The sequence below is a fragment of the Chelmon rostratus genome, chromosome 10, assembly GCF_017976325.1.
Source record: "Chelmon rostratus isolate fCheRos1 chromosome 10, fCheRos1.pri, whole genome shotgun sequence".
Taxonomy (NCBI): Eukaryota; Metazoa; Chordata; class Actinopteri; order Chaetodontiformes; family Chaetodontidae; genus Chelmon; species Chelmon rostratus.
The window spans coordinates 21,217,566-21,240,778 of record NC_055667.1 but is presented as its reverse complement, the minus strand read 5'-3'; the positions used below and the strand labels follow the sequence as shown (position 1 = coordinate 21,240,778).

General features: G+C 40.7%; 1 protein-coding gene across 1 annotated transcript in view; it reads right to left on the bottom strand.

Moving 5' to 3' along the window:
- Positions 1-23,213, bottom strand: part of LOC121612567 (metabotropic glutamate receptor 4-like) — a 123,118-nt gene that overhangs the window by 52,484 nt on the left and 47,421 nt on the right. The window contains exon 2 of the mRNA XM_041945537.1: positions 3,199-3,415. Coding sequence (XP_041801471.1) covers positions 3,199-3,415 — 217 coding nt within the window. The remainder of the gene's footprint in view (positions 1-3,198; positions 3,416-23,213) is intronic.

The following is a 23,213-nucleotide window of genomic DNA, read 5'->3' as shown; positions in this document are numbered from 1 at the left end:
ACATTTGGCCAGTTCTGATCTGGCTGTTTTATTATGTGAGCAGACAACTGCAGAATCCATTTAGCAGCCAAATACCTGTGGCTTTGATTTTGACAGAGCTGCCTGCTTGTCCTCTGTGTCTCCCGCGTATAATCAATCAAAGCCTGAATTGGAGGAGAGCACGTGGGAATCAAACAATATTTCAGCATGTAGAAAACAGACGCTTGTAAATGTTGAGAAAAAAATCACTCATAGTTGTCTGACTTAAAGAAGCTGAAGACGGGCTGACTTGACAGATACTTGTCTAAATTCCTGTTTACAATTGAAAGGCAGTGAAAAGAGTGCAGTGTTTGTCTCTAAACAATGATTTTGCCTGCGTGGTTGACAGTTTTTGGCTGACATGCTGTCTTTTATTGTGAGGCAGTTAAGTGACAGTGGAATTTAAGAAAGTCTTCAAAAAATAGGAGTTTGCCCAGAACATTAAAGTCTTTCCTCAGTTGTGCCCCTTGTTTCCTGAACAAATACAGTAGTACACGGCTTTTAGAAACCACATCAACCTTCTGTGTTGAGACGTTCAAAACTGGAAGCCTCCTCTTGTAGTTTATCTTCGTCTTGACATCTCGTTAGTCTTTCTAATTTCTAATTAATGTGTGACCTCAGGAAGCACGCTGAACTGTGAAGTGGCATCACTAAATGAAATCCCTTCGAAAGGATAAGATCTCTGTATCTGGAGACAGAACAGGTGGAATGAGGAGAAGTTTGCAGGGCTTTAAGCATTCATGACTCTTTTAGGGCTTGATTTAATGAAGGCTGTGCTGAGTGAAGATGGAAGTGAACTGGAGGCGCCTTCAGGGATTCTTCACCTGGCTTAGTGAGACATTTTTAGCATCAGACAGCAGCAGATCCAGAGACAACCATGTGTAGCAGGTGGGAACTGACTGGTGACTGTAGTGAGTTTTCATTGTCAATAAAAACTGGTTTTGTTCACATTTGTTTATGACCAAAAATCATATAATCCTTAAGGCCCAAGTTCGTTTTTGACTACCTTTCCTTGCTAATAAAAGGCTTCTTTTGGTGTTTTGTAACTTGAATTGTTGGGTTGTGGTCTTCTAGTGCATAACAGCTACCAACTCTTTCATATTCTATTTCCACCTGTCATAGATATCATAGATACTGACCTCTGTATGAAACTGCAAATTATTCCCATAAAGCAAAGATTTAACCATTTAAAACATGCAAAAGTAGAGGGAATCACACTCAACTGAACTAACATGTCAGATTTTAGTTTTTGAGTTTTCATTTGAGAGTCACTTTCCACCCACCTATTTTAAGGATTCCAACCTTTACATAACTGTAGAGGCCATTGAAAACCCAGAGCTTTTCTCCTCTTCATGGCTGTTCTTTTTATGGGAGTTTGGGAATTCTAAAGAACTGAAGCTCATACCAAGCTATTTAAATTCATATGCAGGGCTGAACCTTAATTAGCATTAAACACCAGTATCGTTAAAAGTAGGGGCAAAATGTTTTCCAAAAAAGAAAATGCTTAAAATCATTTTTGTCGAAATTGTCGTGTTGGGCTTTGGATCCCTTTTCAATTGACTGTTAGGCAAGTAGGCAGCTGAGCTGGGCAGACTGGAGGGCTCTGCAGGAGTAATCTACTGCGCCTCTCCAGGACGAATGGTGATGGGCAGCAGCTTAGAGCTGGCAAGAAAGAAAGGGACTTGATGGCACAGAGAGTACTGGACATGTCGGTAGTGATTACTTTCTGCTTCAGAAAGGGTCAGGGGTCAGACTGAGCGTGTGCCTGCAGCCTCTTGCACCAAAATGACTGTATTCCCAACACTGTACAATGCCAGCTCCTTATGTTGCTCCAGGCAAGCACTGCAGCCTCACTTTCACACTGTCACTGCCTGTCAATATCTGAAAATCAAATTCAGCTCCCTTCAATTGCATCTACTGTATGCACTTGTGGAGCAGAGACAAGTATTCCCTGGAGTAAGAGGTTGGAGCTTAGTGCAAAGTCAGATTTCAGGAAAAGTATTGAGCTTTCAGCATCAATAATAACCAACAGTCTCTGTTTTTAAAAATACATTTGTGGTAAACATTTAACATCTCTCTGGAACATTGTCTAACAGCTAAAGGTCCCATATTGTATAAAGTGATATTTCCATATCTTTTCTAGGTGCTATATAGAGACTGTGAGAGTATCCTCATGTCATACTCACACTCATCCACTGATAAATGCACACAGATCGTACTCAGAAACTGTGTCATTATTCGAGCTTTCAGGATGTTTGTGAGGTTGAGATTCCACAGCTCCACCAACCAACCTCGGCCGTGGTTGCATAAACACTGTGGGAGGTGCCAGCTCAGGCACTGAGAGCTGACCAATCAGAGCAGACTGGGATTTTGGGAGGGAGTGCTTTAAAGAGGCTCTGTGTTTCACATAGAGAGTGTATAAAGGTGCTGCAGCAATGGACAGAATAAGAAAAATGATTTATTTTTATTTTTTGGCAGTAAAGCATTTAAACACTGTCTAGTAGAAAATAGAAGTATGAACCTGAAAATGAGCATAATATTGTCAACAGCATTCACATTTTGATATTTGTTTGATACCACATTTTAAAGCAGTACGATCTCTCTTAATTAGACATTGATTGGTGTGCCCAGGTAGCGTAGTAGTGGTTGGGTGAAAATTATATTAAAGCCTAGAATAAAATAACAACATAAAGAATGTTTAGGCCTACAATGTAGGTAAAATGTTAGAATAGTAGAAATAATTTAACATTTATTATTACAAATGTGCTGGTATGTGTACTTGTTTATGCACCAGCAATGAATAGGTTGTTAACTGGCAAGTTTCAACAACCTTCATATTAAGTTCATCAAATGTAAGTGGAGGTTTACATTACTACAAAAAGCACAGGATCCTTTAGCAACAAGTAAATCAAGCTGCTTTCTAAATAACAACTCTCAGGTTAAATCAAATGAAGCACTGAGCATAATGAAGTGAGCCACTCAGTCTCTAAATGAATGGATTTGTTTACTGAGTACGTTTGCTTAGCGGGTGTTATTTAAAAAATACATATTTGAGCGTCTAAATTGCTTGTCCAATCACAGAGAAACACTTTCAGCGGAGATTCACATCGCGAGGGCCCCTTACAGTTCAGTCTGAATAAACTCTGGGGTGCATGTAGGAATGTTTGGAGAAAGACTCACCGTCCTCTCTGGACTTTTGGATGAACGCATCAACGCCGCTTTCTCCATAGTTTCCCTCAGAAGCTACAGTGGACACATAGTTCCAGCGCATGGCTTTGACAATGTCCACCATGGCCTGGGCCTGGTAGGTGTCGGGGGGCACCACCCGGGAGAAGAAGTCGTAGCGGGTGTTATCACTCAGCTCCGGAGCCGTGGAGGCGTAGCTCACCTGAGGGATCTATGAGAGACGAAGGCAGAGGTGTGAATAATGTTCTTTGTGTAAATCAAATATCTGTACTGCAGGAAGGTTCCTTGCTGTTTCCTGTACAAAAACATGATTATGATGTGACACCTTAACATCTGCTGAAACCTCTGCCGCTCCCTGGTTGTCATTCATCCTCTACAGTTGGCACGCTGTTGCGGATGATCACAGGCGTAGCTACAGTACTTTCTGACAAGTAGTTTCCACACCAGCAGTAGCACTAACCTGGCCATGAATTCACACGTATCACCAACATAATGTGAGATTTATGTGGTGTTGAAAAACAAACGAGCTCATGTCAGAAATAACAAAGCGGTTATTGTTTAATGGGAAGAGCTAGAAATGTAATATAACCTTCTTGGGTTACTTGGAACAGTTTGAATAAAAGTAGAACCAAATAATGTTTAATATTCATTGATAACTCGATAGGATGGAAGATAAGCAAGTCAAACTTATTTACATTTATGGAGGCTGCTTTAGATATCAAATTCTTTTGATATGTCTGTTTAAAAATTACATTTGCAATTTGGTACCACGTATTACTTAGTATTAATTAGGTTCACATATTCACAATTAACTAGTTGTTCATTAGCATGCATATTAGTACCATATATTAGCTCTTTATTTGTCATTATAAAGCACTTATTAATGCCTTATTTTGCATGACCGTATTCTACAACCGCTAGGCCATTATCTATGAGCTTAATGCTTATTGATTTTGATTTAGAAAGTTATTGTGCATTATTAGCTTTATAACCTAATTCTAACCCTTAGTACTGCTAACACCCTAACATTCAGTTTAAGGCATGAATAGGCGCTTTAAGACCCAATGTGTTGCTAATATGAATGCTAATGAGCAACTAATTAATGGTGATCATGTGTACTTTAATATGAAGTGCTACTATGAGATATAAGAACAGCAATAGATGGCGAGTGCACTTTTCAGAGTTTTGCTTATCGTGACATGCTGCTGTTATAAAAGGTTTAGCTCCCTCTGTTCTTAGTTTCACAACAGAAGTCTTCCAGAAGCTGCCTCGAGCAGGACGCTCTTGGTTGGTACGTAATCTCAACTTTTGCTTGCTCAACTTGTTTCAGATTTATGGCTGTCATAGCTTCTGTGATCTTCCCATGGCTTCTGTGCCGCATCGTTAGGAAGCTAACTGACTAGATTTTATGACATTCAATAATGTGTTTCATGGTTTAACTTCAAATGTGGACACACTTTTAATGCTGATGCAATTTTTTGTGCCGATTTCCCACGGTTGATAAATTCAGGCAGGAGAAGGCTGAGTGGCAGCTGCTTTCAGCCAGAATAGAGTTCGCCTGCGTCTAAGTCAGCGGGTGAACATCTTTCAATGTGCGTGAACCAGCCCGGTATTAAAGCAGACTGCTTGTCCTTAAGCCACTCCTGCCTTTAAAAAAAGATCTCGATCCAGGAAATCGGGTGTCATTTTTACAGTCAAAATACAGAAAGTAACACAAACAAAATAACATTGTGTTGACAGATAAAAGACATAAAATGCTGACTTGGAGTATTGCTTAGTTATTGCAATCATCCCTGAAATGCTCAGTGACAATTCTCTGACGACTCTGCAGTCGTCGGCCTCATCAGAGATGGGGTCGACAGGGAACTGACCCAAGGATTTATGGATCAGTGCCAGAGGAGCCGCCTCCAGATCAATGCAGTGAAAACTACACAGCTGGTGGTGGACTTCCACAGGTGCAGAAACTCTTCTCTTTCACAAGTAAACATCCAGGGAACGGACATTGAGATGGTGGAACCCTACAAGTACCTGGGTGTTCAGCTATATAATAAACCGGACTGGACTCACAATACAAGTGCACTATATGAGGAGGGCCAGAGCAGACTCTATCTGCTAAGGAGACTCAGGTCTTTCGGGGTGCAGGAGGAACTGCTGAGGATCACCAGCCATCTTTTATGGACTGGCCTGCTGGGGCATGTCGACTGCTGACCGAAGGCGACTTAGCAGACTGGTGAAGAAGGCCAGCTCTGTGCTGGGATGCACCCTCAACTCGGTGGAGGTGGTGGGAGAAAGCTGCAAGGAGAAGCGATGTGAAGCAGGGATACAAACCTTCCTTCCTGCTGCTGTCAGACTTGACAATCAGCACTGCTCCCAGTAGACCAAACACATCCAAACTGATAAATCCACTCATATGCAATATCAGTGCATACTAAACTGGGCAATATCAACATTTAATTTGTGCAATAATGTGAATTCATCCAGCCTGTTTTACTTACTATATCCTTTATTAATTATCATATCTGGCTCTTTTTACTGTTGCTGCGTGCTACTGCACTACCCCCCTTTCCTGCTGTAACACTGCAAACTTCCCCACTGTGAGATTAATAAGGGATTATTTTATGTTAGCCCCTTTCAGTACCCCCCTATGCTATAACTTGTGTTTTTCTGAATTCTTTCAATGAAATTTGAATTACAATGACACATTTTTTTCCCCATGAGATCAAAAGGAGAGGAAAATGCTTGACTTTGAGTGTGCCTTTTCACCTGATGACTGACACGTGAATGAAGGGTTGCTCATCCTTTCCAAATACCATTTGTGATGGCACCTTAGCGTCGCTCTGGGGATTTTGACAAAAACTGTCACCTTTGAGCGTCCCGACGGAGATGGAGGGATGTCTCAAACCTGAACATTAGTTTCTTACAGCTTAGAAGATGTGTGTTTTTATATATCTGCTTTACACGGATCTGAATTTGAAAACATAAATAGTATGTTTTGGAGGAAAAAACAGTTACCTACCTACCTAATTACAGCACTTACATCCAACAGCCCTATTTTACCAACATTTGCTCCACTAACTGCAGATAAGCCGCTGTGGATGTGGTCGTCCCTTTCTCTCTGCCTCCCTTCACACAGCAGAGGCCTTTGATGTCGTCAACTGTAGCACTGCACTGATCCCACCACTACTGTGCTCCCTGCTTGTCGCTGAAGCCTGTGTTGGGAGCACAGCTGTTCAATCTGTACCCATGACCTCAGAGCTCCTCATTGTAACTCAACACTGACTTTCTTTCTGCCACAAGGATTCACTGGCAAGGGCAGAACAAGGGGCAGCGAGTGCACAACTTGTAATGACTGGATGTAAAAGATATGCTCTTGTGTCATGTTATCGTTATATTTTAGTGTTGTGCCTCAGTGGAGGTTTAGCTATGTAGTTAATGACTTGGGATATGACAAACATGCCAGTCCAAAGCAGCCTTGTTAATGCAATTCCCTTTCAAAGAAGATGAAGGCAGAAAAGGGAAATCTGTGCGTGGGCTAATGGACCGTGTGCATGTTGCATGTCAGCTCCCTGGACTGATGGCTTTCACGTGTCCCAGGCCATCACTCGGTGCCATGTCCACACAGCATTTCTGCGTTGCTTGTCTTGTTTCGGGGTAGAATTGCTTGTGCAAATTATACTGCTTCATGAACTGTGAACACCGAATGTTGGAGGCTGACATGCTTCATGGATGTGTTCCTCTGGGATGCACTTAGAGACACGCACCTTGACAGCATCTCTGGCATGTGTTGAGTCTGCACCCTGCGGACTAGCAGCAGTCAGCTGACTTGTTGATTTAACACCTGGTGCTACCAGCAGGCTAGGGTACACCTGACCCCCAAGTTTGCTCACTTTATGCCTCGATAGTGGGCAGAACTTTTCTCCTTTTCCAGCTGCATTTCCCTGTTGGAAGCACTAAAAGCGTGAATCTGCTATTCTTCTCTTTTTTTTTTTCGCACTGCTTTGACGTCAGAAGGCGGGATCTGGCAGACTGAAATTAAAGTGTTGTGCAAAGGTGTTTGGAAGGTGTTAGTGATGTCTCATTTTAGATTATTTCAGTTTTCCAGCACATAGCAGCACAGTGAAAATTAGCCTTTTAGCTATTAGCACCTTCAGTTCACTCCTCAATTTCTGTGTCAGGGGCAAAGATGTGCCTATAATTGTTAATTTCTGAAAAGTAAGTGCACTGTTCTCCGGAATAAAATGTTAGGTAATAACACATGTGTAAAAATGTGTGCAGCTTCTTCTCTGTGGCACTCACCAGCACTGTACAGCATAAACCTTCCTCCCGGAGGGGCTTTTTAAAACAAATAACATCATAAAGATTCCCTGCTGACACGCATGACTGTACCTGCTAGTTCTGTTTCTTATTCATGATCTTTTTAAAAAGCAAAGAATACTTTGTTAGAGGGTTCGAATGTTTGTTTTATATTCAGTTCAGATGCTGGATTTGAAGAATGATAAAGCAGCGATGATGAGATACCAGGAAACAATAAAGACTGGGCTTAGTAATTGACGATTTGATTCAAAAAATGTGTTGTTTGTCAGTAAAATCATGTAATAATAAATATGATATCTAAGTAAGCGTTTTCCCCCTATTTTTAAATCTCTGTTTTTAATCTCTGTTATGTTTTTAATTTTTCTGCATCATGTATTGTGGTACTGCTGTGACATGTCGAGTCCCATGTCTGCCAAATAAGTGGGAGCTGCAGTGAAGCTACCCTGTGTTGTATTTTTCACCTGAGGGATTTTCACCGCTGTAACAATCACACAATTTCAGCATTCTGTCAAGAAGCGGGACAGGCAGAGCTTATCATGTTTGTGTTGGCGAGATTTCTTGCTCACTGGACTACAGCGATAGTCCTGAACAGCGTGCTTCCTCTAATAGAACACAGTCACTTCTTAGCATTGACTCAAGAAATTAGATTCCTCAGCAAAGGCGGCTTCTGATCTCCCTCTAGAGAATCAAAAGAAAGAGGGATTGAGAGGAAAAATAAAGACGTGATGGGTTGTGAAAAGAGAATGCGTCATATGCAAGCAAGGAGGGAATATTTTGGCAGGGGTTGGATGTATGAAACCTGCGCTGTGCAACTGAATGCAGGATGGCTCAGTATACTTGCAGCCAGATTTAGTGTTAAGATCTTAGTAGGTTGTTCAGAAACATTCTCATGGCTTCATTTTAGTGATGTGTGCACTTACCATCTGTTCAGGCTGAGGCTAAAGCAGCTGAGGTTCCTGTCCTCTGATGTGAGCTCTTTGTGACCCTAACACTTCTTACAGAGTATACAAATACATTGTCCCCCCTTGGTTTGTAGAACTGCTTTAATCTGAACCCCCTCACCCCAGAACTATCCATTTAATTGCTAATGGGCTTGGGAAATATGCTTAATTGCCGTGATGTGAGTCTCAAGCAGATTTTTGATGCAGATTTAATGTTCAAATCACTTGCTTTAAATAACTGTGCCTTTTTAAAAATTCAATGAGCTCATTTGGCACTGCATCAATGCAGGAGTAATGATGCTCATTAGAACTGTACAGAAATATTATACATCTGTACTGTGAAGCTGAGGGAGAAATCAAAAGCTTTCGTCAGGCTCTGGAAATGTTTCAGTAAATGCTTCCTGCAAATAAGTTAGTATATTTTTAATCTATGAAAACAGAAAGAAAAAGTTTTGCAGATAGTTATGCAGGACTGCTGTTGCTGTGTGTGCCGTGTTGATAATTCATCTAAAGTTAATGTAAGGTAAAACAACAGTTGAGACATAAAACCCAAGTGCAGTGTTTGTGGTATGTGGCGTTTTTAGCACATCGGATAACGATGACAACTGACGTCGACTAAATGCCTCCCCTGAGCAGAAATTGTCCAATCATAGCTTAGCAACTGTAAGTAGGCATAGCAGGCCTGTCAAGCTTCGGATTTCTCAGGACAAGTGATAGTTGTCCTGCAGCACCTTCACTGTGTGTGTGTGCGTGTGTGTGTGTGTGTGTGTGTGTCTGTTTCCAAAATCAAAAACATGAGAACGAAATTGTGCAGAGTTGATTTAACACAGTGTTTCCCTGCTCTAACATTAGCTGCATCATTAGCACGCCCAGCAAACATGCTAGTTGTAAGAGGATGTGATACAAAAGTAAACAATATAACAAGTAAAACAAACTGTAGTTGTGTTATATTATTATACATAGGAAATATTGATACTCCCAAGTTTAGTATGTGCTGACAGTGTACACGAGTGATTTTGTGTGGTCTGCTGGGAGCAGTGTTGATTATAAAGTGTGACCGCAGCAGGAAGGAAGGATGCAGTATATCTCCTTCACACACTGCTGTGAAGCAGCCCGTCACTGAGGGAACTGCCAAGTGCTGTCAGAGTGTCCTGCATGGGGTGGGGCATGTTCTCCATCAGGGATGATTAGCCATCATCCTATTTTCTCCAACCACCTCCACTCCAGGGTTCATCCCAGGACGGAGCTGACCTTCTTGACCAGCCTGTTAAGGCCCTTCCTGTCATCTGACAAAACCAGCGGTCTTTGGCTACACATGAGAAGCCAACTTTTGTTTACTTCCCTGTGAAATTAAAGGCTCATTATTTCAAACATCACAATAAATTTCGAGGTTAAACGTACCACAGTGCAACATTAAGTAAGAGGGACGGGACTTCGCTAACAGTCAGTTCCACCTGCCCCCTTTGCCAGTCGGTATCCTTGAGGAGAACTCTATAAGTAACCCCAATAATGGTCCTGTAGCTTCTAATTTACAGCATAGTTTTACACCTGCTTTTCAAGTTCAGTTAGAAGCAAATGTAGAAACCGTGTTTCCTCTCACAGGAGCACCAGCGAGCCAAATGGCTGACACTCACCAGCACCTTCAGGCACACAGTGTAGACTTTACCATTCAATTAAGAAGCAGCTGAATATAATGCTGGATGTTGTCCAAGGTGAAGCCTCCAGTCAGTGAATCCCTGCAGTATGGATTTAGCTAAACAGCGCCCTTCCTGGCATACTGATTGATCAAACTATTGTGTTGCAGAGATTTTTTATGTGCTTCCTTATATTCAGCTACTCAACAGTTTCAGTATTCTTGTCATTAAGACACCTAACTTCTGCCAAGTAAAAAAAAAAAAAAAAAAAAAAAGGTTGCTTTCTCTACAGCTTGGCTTGACACTGTGACTAACTGCAGAACAAATCTGCTGAGTCATAAAGCACACGGAGATCTTTCAACCCATTGTTACCGAGATCAATATGGTGAGACTAAAGTGAACAATGCAAAGTCCACACTGCTGCTCGGGCCAACGATCGAGCTCCCATCCCCTTTTCTGCAAGGTATCACATGCATTCATGCTTTCCAACATTCACTGTTAACCACTCTTTCATATTCCCACTACAATAAATAAATAGCCTCTTGAGAATTGTTTTCATAGGGCAGTATTGTCCTTGACCTGCCACATGTCTTTCATATTGTTTTATCTCTAAGAAGGGATCAGGTTGCCTTCACCCTGTTTTCACTTAACTCTGACATTCCAGCAGCACAACAGGAACCACTAACAGAATGCAAACCTCCATCCATTTTTGTGCATCTCTTTGAAATTGTCATGTCAACGCTGTTATATTGTATCAGATAAAGAATGAAGGCAATTTGCAGCCAGCAGCTCAGTTACTGTAATGTAATTACTGATCAATAACATGCCGCCTTTAGTACATGCTGGCCATGAACTGTCCAAACCGTAATCCCTGATTATGGGTGGATTACATCTTGCAGTGACAGATTGCTATCTTGCGACACTGTTTCTATCACGACCATAGAATGCACTGAGTAAATGCTCAGCTCAGAAAATTTGTAAAGATCGTAATTTAAACATTCATGTTTAGTCACTCTATTAACTATATGTTGAGCCCCTTTCTAACAGTTCATCCACTCTGCTTCGCTCTTTACACGTCCTGCTTAAACCACATTTTAATTGGGTTCAGGGCAGCCAGCGTGCCAAGCTAAAAATAATAAGTCCAATCAACAGAACGATACGGAGCCCCGGAGGTCTGTGCTCTCGCTTTAATATCACCGTCCAAATAAAGCCACGCGGATTATTCAGTGACACGTAAATGGAAGAGTTAAGATTTACTAAGCTAGCGCATTGCAGACACTGTGAACTTGTGGAACAAAGTGAAAGAGGCTAAACTCAACACACCAGAAAGGTGTTTGGTCATTTTGGAGAGTGTCTTTGTGCACCTCCAACTAAAGACTGCAGAAAAGTCTCACTGTGCAGCGGCAGCCTGGTTAACAGCTACTGTTTGTTTTTCATTAAGGAGTGGCTTGGTTGTTCAGAGACAATATTGAATTGTGAGCATAAATGAGTAATTCAAGAGCATTAATTATTAAGTTGAGAGCTCAAATTAGTAATTTGATATCACAAATGATTCAATCAAATAGCACAAAATGATTTTTCTCTGATACCTCCGGGGCTTTGTAGACAGGTAACTGAGGCAAGACTGCCCTTCCCTGCAGTGAGCTGGTTTAGCTGGCTAGCAGCACCACATTAGCACAGTAGATCCCTCAACTTCTGTGTTCTTAGTAAAAGCAATTCTGTACAGATTCAGGAGAGTCTAAAGCCCCAGACAGACAGAATATGTCAGACATTACTGTCAACAAATGCGTTTATTGTTCTCAATGGATGGAAGCAAAACGGAGACATTAAGAGCTGTGTTAAAACACTTTGGCACAGCTCCCAGCCACTGACAGCTTGACAGTTTGACAGCGATGCGCTTGAAAAATGTGGCTGTTGTGTGTGCATGTAAGTATTTGTGTATGAGAATTAAGCTGTGTCAGACATCCCTCCCTATTTGCTACCTAGTGCACTATATTTACCCTGCACCATTTTTTTCCCTGTGTTTGAAAATTAGTCAAATAAGTAAAAAATGTCCTTGGCTTGTCATGCAAAACTACACCTGTCTGTGCGGATGGATAATAATGAGTCAGTTGTGTCCAAAAGCTCCATTTTCTGCTCACTGTAGAGTAAAATACTGAATGTCTGCTAAAGGGAATAGTGAAGGAGAGAGTGATTTTAAACCCGGCCTTTGATACATAAGCACTTAATACATGCTGCACTATAAATACAAATAAAGGTCATTTAAAATATGAAAATATCTGTTTGCATGTATGTGAAATGTCAAAGAGCAGAATCATTTCCTGCATAGTCTACTTTAAAATCCATCCCTGAGCGAGCTTATCACGTAACCATGCTGCATTCACAGTCCAGTTTTAGTTGGGGTTTTTTTTGCATCAAAGTCTCTCAGTCTCAGAACATAAGACGCAGACACGCATAAAACAGAGGCAGGATTCAACAAACAGTGTCCAAATACCTCACAACATACTACATCTCTGCTGTTGTGCTGATGCAAACCACATTTCCTCTCCAAACAAGCGAAGAAAAAGACATTCAGTAGAAGCCAATCATAGTGGCAGCATCATTACGTTTTTCATAAATAAACCAGCAAACACTAAAAATAATGTGCTACCTCTCAACGACTCCCTGCCTTGGCACTTCTGCTGTTTAGATCCATGAGTGTGACAGTCATGTTTACAGGGTACGGGTAGTGGCAGATGTTGATACGTGCTGTACGTTAAATAAGGCTCTTATTTATCGAGACTGATGAAGCGTCTGTCAAACTGAGTTCTGTGGGACTCACTGGAGATGTTTCAGAGACAATGACATGAACGGAAGAAGTAGAAAATAGTATTTTCTATATTTCCTGCCTTCAGCTTAACGTATTGCTTTCATCACATCGTGAATGACTAAACATTTCCCTCGTTCACACTGCTTGGAGCAGGTGAGCTACTTATTGATCCTGTCTGCAATTTAAAGCTTTATTTCACATTAGAAAGGACTCATTTGAAATATGTTGGCCCTTGGAGTTCCTTCATTGGTTTTTGTGGAGAGCAACACATTTACATGTTGAGCGCTGTAACTTAATTGATCATTCGGGTGATGTTGTGCAAGCTTTACTTTCCTTCGCACCTAACAGCAGCTTCACTGATTAGTTTGCTCTCTGGCATCAAAAATCCCCAAGTCTCTTCCACGCCAGTGTTCCAAGACCTGATTTACAAGTTCTGCAGTTGTATGTGCCCTGGATGTGATGTACAAACCAGTCCACACAACTGCTTCTCTTATCGTTTGCTTGTTCAGTTGTACCCTCTCTCGCTCACACACACCCACACACAAATGCGTGCACACGCACACACCATACGCAGTGCAAAAGCGTAGCCAGCAGCCATTTCTGCATTGTTACAGTTTGCTTAAATCTTTGTATCTCTGGCATAAGAGAACAGACAGGCAATACCAGATAAGAATTTATTTCCCATTCTTGCCGGGGTGGGCTGTTCCATTTCATTTTCATTCGTTTGTCACAAATAGGTAGCTCATTTTTCATACTTTGCCTTGGCAAAAACTAAACAAAGAAATGTTGCATCTGAATTAAATATTTGATGGGCCCTGGCACTTATTGTTCATCCCCCGTTCTGAAAGCCACCCTGTGCTGTTCCTACACGGACTTGTTATTCTATTTGTTAAGCTGTGGCATTAATTTGAGCAGCGGCAACTGTGATTAATTATCTCATTACAAATTTAATTATTACTTGCGTTAAACATGCAAATGATCTCAAGGAAAGGTTGAAAATGTTGTGAGATTTGAACGAAATGACATTTGTGATTAATGAAGCACTGCATGAACCTCAATGCGCTTGTTTACCAGAACATTTGAAAGGAAGTTGTAAAAAGTGAACTTCTTGCTCAGGTTTGACTGATCCTCCTCCCGGTTGTACAGGATAAGCATTTTAAAAGCACACAAAAACGTTTTGTGTCCGTCTCATGCGATTGATGTTTTATCACTAAGCTGTGGGACTCTTGCACGAGAGCTCTGTGAGATTCACAACAGATTATTAATAAATGTGTAATATAATGAAATGTCTGGATGTATTTGCAGTTATGCAATAGATATCTCTTTTGTATTCAACATCCCTGAACTGGTGCCCTCCTCTGTCTATTCTCCCTTGGCAACAGACATTTTCTACTGCACTGGTGAAAAAAGACATCAATGAAAGGGAAAAAGGGAAGTTCTCAGCAGCACCTTGGGATATGAATGGATTTAATATTTCCCGGGAAGACTCAGAATGAGTCTTGCACGCTATGTCGGATTCATACTTTATTCATCGATCTAGGTGAATCTTAAAAGTAACTTAAACACCACAAGGTCAGCTGTCCACAAACCATCCAAATCAGTATAGTGGAGTGCCTGTTGTTCCTGCATATAAACCATAAACCCTTGAAGAATTTTCCATTAAATTTATTGCAGTGCTTCACATCAGTGAGCTCTGCCAGTTCTGTTTGATGGAGCCACACCAGAAGCAGCCGGGGTTTGAACCAATGATGCTGCAGCAGTGACTTTTTTCCCCTCCTCTAGGCCAGTTCGCAGCTCCTTTTTATAATTATATGGCTGATTCATTCTTCTATATCACTGATTTATGACCTTAAAGAAATCCTGCCCAAGTCAGTTGATTAAAGCTTTTGTATTTGGGCCTCTAGTTTGTTGGCAGTAGGCATAAACATTATCGGCCGGCACCAACATTTGTTGACAGACGGCTTTGTTATCGGTAAAACTGGTGATAATGGACTGAGAGGACGGAGCTAATTAAAAATAATGAGTTCGCAACAAATCACATTTTCCTGCGCTTACAGCCTAACCTGATGGGAAATATCATGTTAGAAATAAAGAAATGTGCCTCCTACATATTCAAATGGGCTCATTTACACTGCTTTATTTCAAATAGGGCTTATTTAACCAGTTCCATTTCCTGCTGCGTAATAACTGTGAAATGTATTCTGCATTATTATATTTCTGTGATGGAAAGGTAGCAGAAAATATGTTTTGTAACACAGCAAGACTGCAAGAAAAATTATATTTTTTTCTTCATATCAGTGACCCGTAGTCTTAATAGGCAACTTTCCAATATTTAGATCTATTCAGTGAAGTTTTTTTTTTTTTTTTTTTTTTTACAGGAATAAAATAAAAAGACGATTTGTTGACTAGGTTTTTAGGTTCCTGGTAGCAAATAACTAAGATTTTTATGCACAAGACATGATTAGTGTTATAGAAACGGTTGTATTGTACAGTTCATATAAAACTTATGGATGTTGGTCAATCTTTCCTATTAAAACAATTGCATTTTTTAGCCATGCTAACAGCTTAGCTCCAGGTCAGTCCATCCATCTCCCAGTTGCTTGGTTGGTCCAGCACTTTGTTCCAGAATGAAATATCTCAACAACTACAGGATGTCTGGCCATAGAATCTTGTACAGACATTGATGGTCTGTCGTGAATGAATCCTTCTGCCTCTGCTCATCACCTGTCTTTTCCTGCAGCGCAACACTGTTGGTTAATGCTTCAGAGGCAGATTCAAAAGAAAAATATCCAAGTGTCTTATTGGTTTTCATGTTTTACAGCCTTTGTGTGTAGAATCTAAAATTTTGCACCTTTGGGGCCCTAGTTGTAGTTTAAAAATACGCTGTGGCAGACAGCGCTGCAAAATACAGTACATGATATTTTTTCCCACTGATACCATCTGTTAATATGAGAGGATGGACTCCATGAATAATTCAGAATTCAGCCTTATATGTAGAAAAATGACAACTTATCTCGAATAGGTAAAGACATCACAATGTAAAGTGATTGGGAATTCAGATAAGTATTCACTTAGCCACTTCCAAAACGTGTTTATTACACCATCAGCTCCATTTACAGAGAGTATGTCCCAAATCTTTCCTCCATTGCTCCGTCCTCCTCCTCCACCGCTAGCTGTTCCGCTTCAGGAATCAAGAAGGGCGAGATGAGGTGAAGCCAGGTGGGACAGAGATAGAGAGACTGTGGTAACTCATCTGTTCTGGTGTGAACGATGAAATGTCAATTAATAAAGGCTTCGCTTCAAAGGAGCCTCCAAAAGAAACATTTTATTCAGTGGATGTTAAGGTAATGTGCCATCAACTTTCAAGCCACTCAGCCTTCAAAGTTAAATGGAAACTCTTAAGAATGGCTCATTGAGGTATATTCAGCTATATGGAAAAGTATTTTAAACACAAATAACACTCTGCTGCTGCTCATATGTGAAATATGCTTCATACATATTGTATTTTTATGCATTACTGTATGTCGTGCTTAATGAACTGCTACACGCAATCATAGCTGTACCTCAAAAAGGTAGTAGGACATCTTTAATAGGGCTTAGACAACATAACAGGATCCATTGTATTCAGTATACAGTATTACAGTCTAGGGTTCAAATACTGTAAATGCAAACACTAAAAATGGAAATGATCCCGTTCACCACAGGACCTTTGGCTCTAATCCTCCTGAAATGTGACGTGATGGAATAATACTGAATCCATACAGAGGAAGTCGGTATGCTAGCATGTTTTTTTGTCTTTGACTCTCACCATCATAACAGTTGCTCAAAATAACTGGCTCTGTGAGTGGGCGTTAATCCGCACATGATGTTGTGTTCTCCTGCTCCTCATTTTTCATGCGCACAGTGGGAAGCTATACCAGGCGAGGCGAGGCTGTGTGGTTTGGGAAGAGAACACACACCCCGAGGAGTGGACCCATGAAGTCCATGGAGTCTCTAAGCGCTCTTACAGCTGTAAGATTTTCAATAGGTGCAGGACCTTAAATAAACTTACATTCAGTCCATTTATATTTGTGACAGCACAGATACAGTAGATTTGGATTCAGATTTAGCAAATTTCTCTGTCTTACCTGCTCCCCACTGGTCAGGTATGAACAAACTATATAAATAATGAACTCCTGTGTCTTCTGTACCTGACTGATGATCAAGAATTATGTATAGTGGTTCAAGTATTTGTCTAAGAGCATATTCTACTCATTAAGCTTCCCAGCCTGCTTTGATCAGCCAGTTTTTTTCACCTCCATAACTGGGTACACATGTAAAATGTGTCAGGGAGCCATATCCATAGTGGAAAAGGGAGCCTACAGGGGAAAGAATGGCTCATTTCGGCGGGAGGGCTAAAGACAAATAGAGGTCAGAGCGACCACTGGTGCCCAGTTGTTTTGTCCACAAAGACAAAAAGCCAAGCAAAATTGAAGCCAGGGTGTAACGGGGAGACTTGTCTCAAGCGAACAAGGTAAACAAGGGTGTTGTTGATGCGAAGAGCAGCAATTGGAACTCGTCTATCAACCAGCAAGCAAGGCTCAAGCATCTCTTAATAGCAGTCAGCAGGGAAATGCAAACCCCAACAGAAAACCCTAGAAAACCAAAACAGGATACTTCTTACACTTAATTATTCCCATCAGTGGAGAACCAGCATTTAAAATAACATGTAAGGTGTTTCTATTATTTACTGCCGACATTTTAAGTCAGAATCTCTCACCATAGAACTCCACCTGCAGGATTAGGCAGTGCTGAGGTCAAATATAACAGATGAGGCGAGGCACTGTAATATATTCTGTGTTGATCTCATCAAAGATTAATATAGACTACTACTTATGCTGCAACTTTGAAATCTGTAAAAGAACAAACAACCTAGTTTTGATCTAATTTAGTTCCTTAAATGTGGGAACACTCACTCCGGGCGACTTCCTGCTCCTTTAAGCATTACATTAATGGTGTTTGTTTTGCACTGCAGTAACCTAAAACCTTTTGCAGTTTGGGAGTTTGTTTAAGAGAGGCTGTGTGGCTGCTTGCTGCATCAGTTAAGTGTACATATTTCTAGACACTATGGGTCACTTTACTAGTTTGAGTGTATCCCCACAGGAATTATGGCCTGTTGAAGTGTGGAAGATATTGAAGTAGTGTGCACTGCTTGAAAAGCATCCGAACACAGTGGTCCTTGTACTTTTCTGAAAACAAAATTGTGGTAGTGTCACTGTGTGTCCATGATCCTTACAAAAATGTTCAGGAAGGACCCAAGAGCTACTTTGCAATAAAGTACCTATTATATATTTATGATGTTTTTCAACTTTTTTGGCCTCCCAAAATCCCTAAATTTACAACCCTGATTCCCCAAAAGTTGGGACTCTGTGTAAAACATCAATAACAGCTTTACGGAGTGTTTTTGAGTCCATGCAGTAACATCCTTCATACAATCATGTGTTCACAAAGTGGTGAACCTCGCTGCATCCTCACTTGTGAATAACTGAGCTTTTCCAGGATGCTCCTTTCATACCCAATCATGATACTATCACCTGTTACCAATCAACCTGTTTACCTGTGGAATGTTCCAAACAGGTGTTTTTGGAACGTTCCACAGCTTTCCCAGTCTTTTCTCCTGTCCCAACTGGTTTGAAATGTGTTGCTGCATCATATTCAGAATAAGCAGATGTTTACAAAAGCCAACATTAAATATACTGTCTTTGTACTGTTTTCAATTGATTGTATGTCAAAAAGGATGAGCAAATTATCACATTCTGTTTTATTTATGTTTTGCACAGTGTCTGAACTTTTTTCGGAGTCAGGTGCTGGCTCCATATATTTTTCATATATATGCATATGGCGAAGGCTCCAAAATGATCAGAAAGTTGAATCAGCAACAGGTTTGATGTATTGCAGGACTGGTGTATTAGACTGCATTAGTTTTAGTATAGCGTACCTAATAAACTGGCAGCTGAGTGTGTGTCACATTACGGAAGATAAATGAGCTCCAACTGCATTTCACAGAGACTTAAATGAGCCGTTCAGCACTGCTCTGCTTCCCTTTACAGCGAATGGTGTACCGTTTGGTTAAGGTTATGGAAACACTTTAATAATTAATAATATGTTAAAGATGTGGTTAGGATTTGGCAATTAAGATACTTGGTTAAAGTTACAAAAAGATCGCAGTCATGGATAATAAACTTCCAAGTGTTGGTTGCAGGTTTGTGAAGGGACATGAAATCTGCTCTTACGACGCGATACCCACCCACCCGTCCACCACCCTGACCTCCAGCTCACTACACAAAGGGCACGCTGCTTTCTGCATTGCCACTGAACGATCTGATCGTGAGGACTGTACAATTTTGATGTTACTTCTGGGGATACCAGGCTGCCTTCTTATGTGAAAAGTTTTTGGTATTGTTCGTAGGTTTTTACGTATGTGTTCGAGTGGGACTGTTTTTTCCAGCAGGGTCCACATTGCTGCTGAGATTCTTTTCGAGTTCCCTCAAAGAGCAGAGCTTTTTCTGCCAAATATAGCCATCCAACCATTAGCTATAAATGGTCATTTACTTGATGTAAGTGTTTCTGACCTGGCTGCTGTCTATTACATCCGCAGAGGATAGTGGTTTGTAGAACAGTTCACAAGCTCACACTTTACCTTTTACAAGATCTGTGTCTCTCATATTATCCTTGGGGAATATGGTTATTAGATGTTTAGTAGATTCTACGATGCTTTGTGATGGCTCTTTGGTGGTCGCTTCTGAACAGTAGCAGCGTTTGCTGTTGCAGTATGATTAGCCAACATCACTGACCTCACTCATTTTTAAACATAATCAGTTTCCCTCCTGTGATGCAGGGAACATCCCAAACCGTAGCACTAACTGAACCATTTCTGCCTGTAAATCATCATGTAAGGGCATCATTTCAACTAGTAATTCCTCCAGTCAGTACAATCTAAACATGTGACCACAACCTTTAGATCGTTGATTCAGAAAATAGATGAACAGACAAATCGTAGAATAAAAGGAGAGTCAAGAGGCTGTTTTCCAGGTCTGCTGTTTACTGATATTATAATCATGACACTAACCAATACCACAATCTGATATTCAATTATTGTAACCTTTAAGCACTCACTAAATATTTTATCTTTCATCATTGAGCAGGCCTCATGCCTACATTATCTTAATGAGAAGCTCTGTGTCCTGTTAAAATGTGCATGAAATGTTAATGTTGAGGATGTAGAGTGATGTGTTCATTTTGTGTATCTGTTTTTTTTTATTTAGTCTCAGTCCTGTGTCAAACGTTCTTTTTTAGTTTTTATTGTACTGTCGAACATGTCACTCAATCTCTCTTGCCCAAACCAATAATTTCTGTCACTGCAGTCAAACTTATCTTACAGAAGACTTTATCTTATCTTCATCTGATGAAAAACACAGGTTGAACGCAGCTTTGCAGAAAGCGTCTCGTCTTGTTGTCTGATGGTATCAATCCCCCTGCATATTACCCACACACAGACACACACACTCACACTCCAGTGTATAACCGACACCTGAGTTTACAGACACAAACACACGAGAGATTTTGAAAAAGTTTTTGGTTTGTTTTTGAACTAGATTATAGTGTCGTGTTTTGTCGTCAGCTATGTAGCATGTTGACATAGTCATTGTGTTTAATGATGTCAGTGACTAGTTTGGATGCGTGTTGACTGTAATAGCACTGTATTAATAAAACGTCCTAAAACAGATACATATCATTTAACGAGTCCTTGCCACATATATATAACAGAGATACAGTATGTCTCTTTTAGCACTACTCAAACATTCAGACATGTTTGATTGAGTCCCTTTAAATGAAGTCTTACGCTGGCATGGCTCCACCTGTTTAGTAGAAGTGAATGCACGTTACTACAGATCACAGCAGGTGACAAGCTTTTCATAGAGTGTCCTCAGGCAATTAGCAGTTCAGTTTATTCCACGTCCTGGTTTAAGATGGCTACCAGTAGCAGACTACTGTCTAATCAAAGGCTGTCTCTTACAGAGGGAGAGAAACATTCCACTGAGACTATTTTAAATTGAAAATCATATAAAACATTTTTAAAAGGCTTGTTTATTGTCCTATGTGGTCTCCTGACTTGCAGAATACTCAACTATACATAATATTGCATATGAATTACAGTGACTTTTATGCTTAGAAAAAATGATTACCTGTAAATTGCAGTCCATCCCAGTAATTGCAGTGAAACTAATTTACTTTACCTCAAGACAAAAACAAGTGGTGCTTCTATGTGCTTTTTGCCTGCACTACAAAGACGCTGGTGCATTTGTGCCCCTGTATCCATTACAGTAGTTCTCTGCACAAAGGAAACTCAGAAATCTGATGATTCGTCCTAAAATCAAGACGGCTGACTGCAAAGAATCAGCCTCTGTGGGGAACTAAAAAAAATCACTAACTGTGTAAAAGAAAATTAGGAATATACAATCATTCGACAATGTGCATATGAAAACCCTTGCCTCTATTTTAACACTCCTATTCATGTGCAGACTGATCAATATTGAGCAAATCAACAATGAATGGATCTAACACACCCAGCGGCTTCCAACAAAGAGCCATTGACCAGTGGCTGGTGTTATAGACCAATAGATGCAACTGCAGTCAGTCAAAATATTTTTAGGATATTATGTTATGTTCATCCAGTTTAGCTTTCAACAGCAACAAAGCATTTCCTTTAGCTGGTCTGCGCTTCATTCTGTTCATTGATGAATTTCGTGTGTAAAATCAGACGGATCGGATGCAGCTATCGGATATCACTGCTTTCTGCCTCTACTGCTGCTACTAAAATACTTTTTGTGTTCTTCACACTCTCCCCTGTAACATGCAAATCCCAACAAATGATGTATCTTTCTACAGATGAACTATTCACACCTCCAGGGCTTTCCAATTCGGGGAAAACGCCCTAGCTCAGCAAAAAGCAGCTGAGATATGGCTGTAAATAAGAAAGTGATGCAGAAACAGGGAGGAGGGATGAGTGCTGATGGGCAAGCACAACCTTCTCCTTACAAGACAGTTCATTAAACACCTTTCACAGCCACCGTGGCACTATGCCTGGAATGAAAAGCACGATATAAGCTCACGCAGGTCAAGGGGTCAACCCACTATTGAAGTCCACTGATAAATGCTAGGCAGGAGCAGGGAGTGAACAGCCACACACGAAGCAACCCGAGGTTATCAGAGTCACAGATAGTATTGCATTTATCTAGAGAGCACTTTATCTGCACTCGACAACATCTGGTCCTCCACCTTGTTCTGTCCCTCACATCTTATCACTGCACACTTGAAGGAAAATAATGAAGAATATTGGAGGAGTATCAACACTGGAGTGTTTGGGCAATATCAGGGAGATTGTCTGTTAGAGCTTATGCCTGGCACTGAGCTATGCCACAAAGACAAGTCGGCTTTGTCCTATTTTTCAGAGCAGTCAGATCTAAAATGTTGTATCACTGTTGCGGGATAATTTAATTTTGTCTGAAATTAAAACACAAGAAACAAAAAATAAGAGGGTCATCTGTCTTAGGGGCTTCTTACAGCATTTGTTATGACACGGTAATTAAACTACTTCTTTCTAATGAGCATTCACACAGCTATAATTTCTAGTGTAGCAAATGTAGCCATATAGATAAGCAGCCTGCAAGTTTTGATGGACTTTTTGTGGGGCATACCACTGACAGAGAGGCAAATTAATGACCTCCCTGGAGAGCAGAACGGGTGTATGGGGAGGCTTATAAATAGAGCAATGGTATGATGGAAAGTCTGTGATATCTGCGTGTGACTCTGACGACCCACTAAGACTGGGGAGAGAAACTCTTCACTGGCTGGAGCAGGTACATACTGTATTGTATTTAGAGTTAATCACAACCCCGGCTCTAATGTACAGACATGGTCGATCTTAACTTGCTCAAAAACCATTAAATTGCTGCTGATCAGAGGATGGTGGATAGAGACGACACATTTACCAAACCAAGAACTGCTAAGCAGGAAGGCCCGGTCAAAACATATTTGAATATGTCAACATTTTGCTGAAAAATCAATCCGTGTCAATAGAATTTGACTAATAGCAAGTTGTCTTAACAGTGAGGACCTTTGAGGGAAAGAGTCCAAAATGTAGAGGGACATGTTTGCAGCTTATTAGCTATGTTGCACCATCTGTTTTTGTCGTCCTCCTCTGTCAGAGAATTAACTGCTCCGCTGAAGAGGAATGGTTTTCCAGCGGTTATGACACCGGAGTCGATGCTT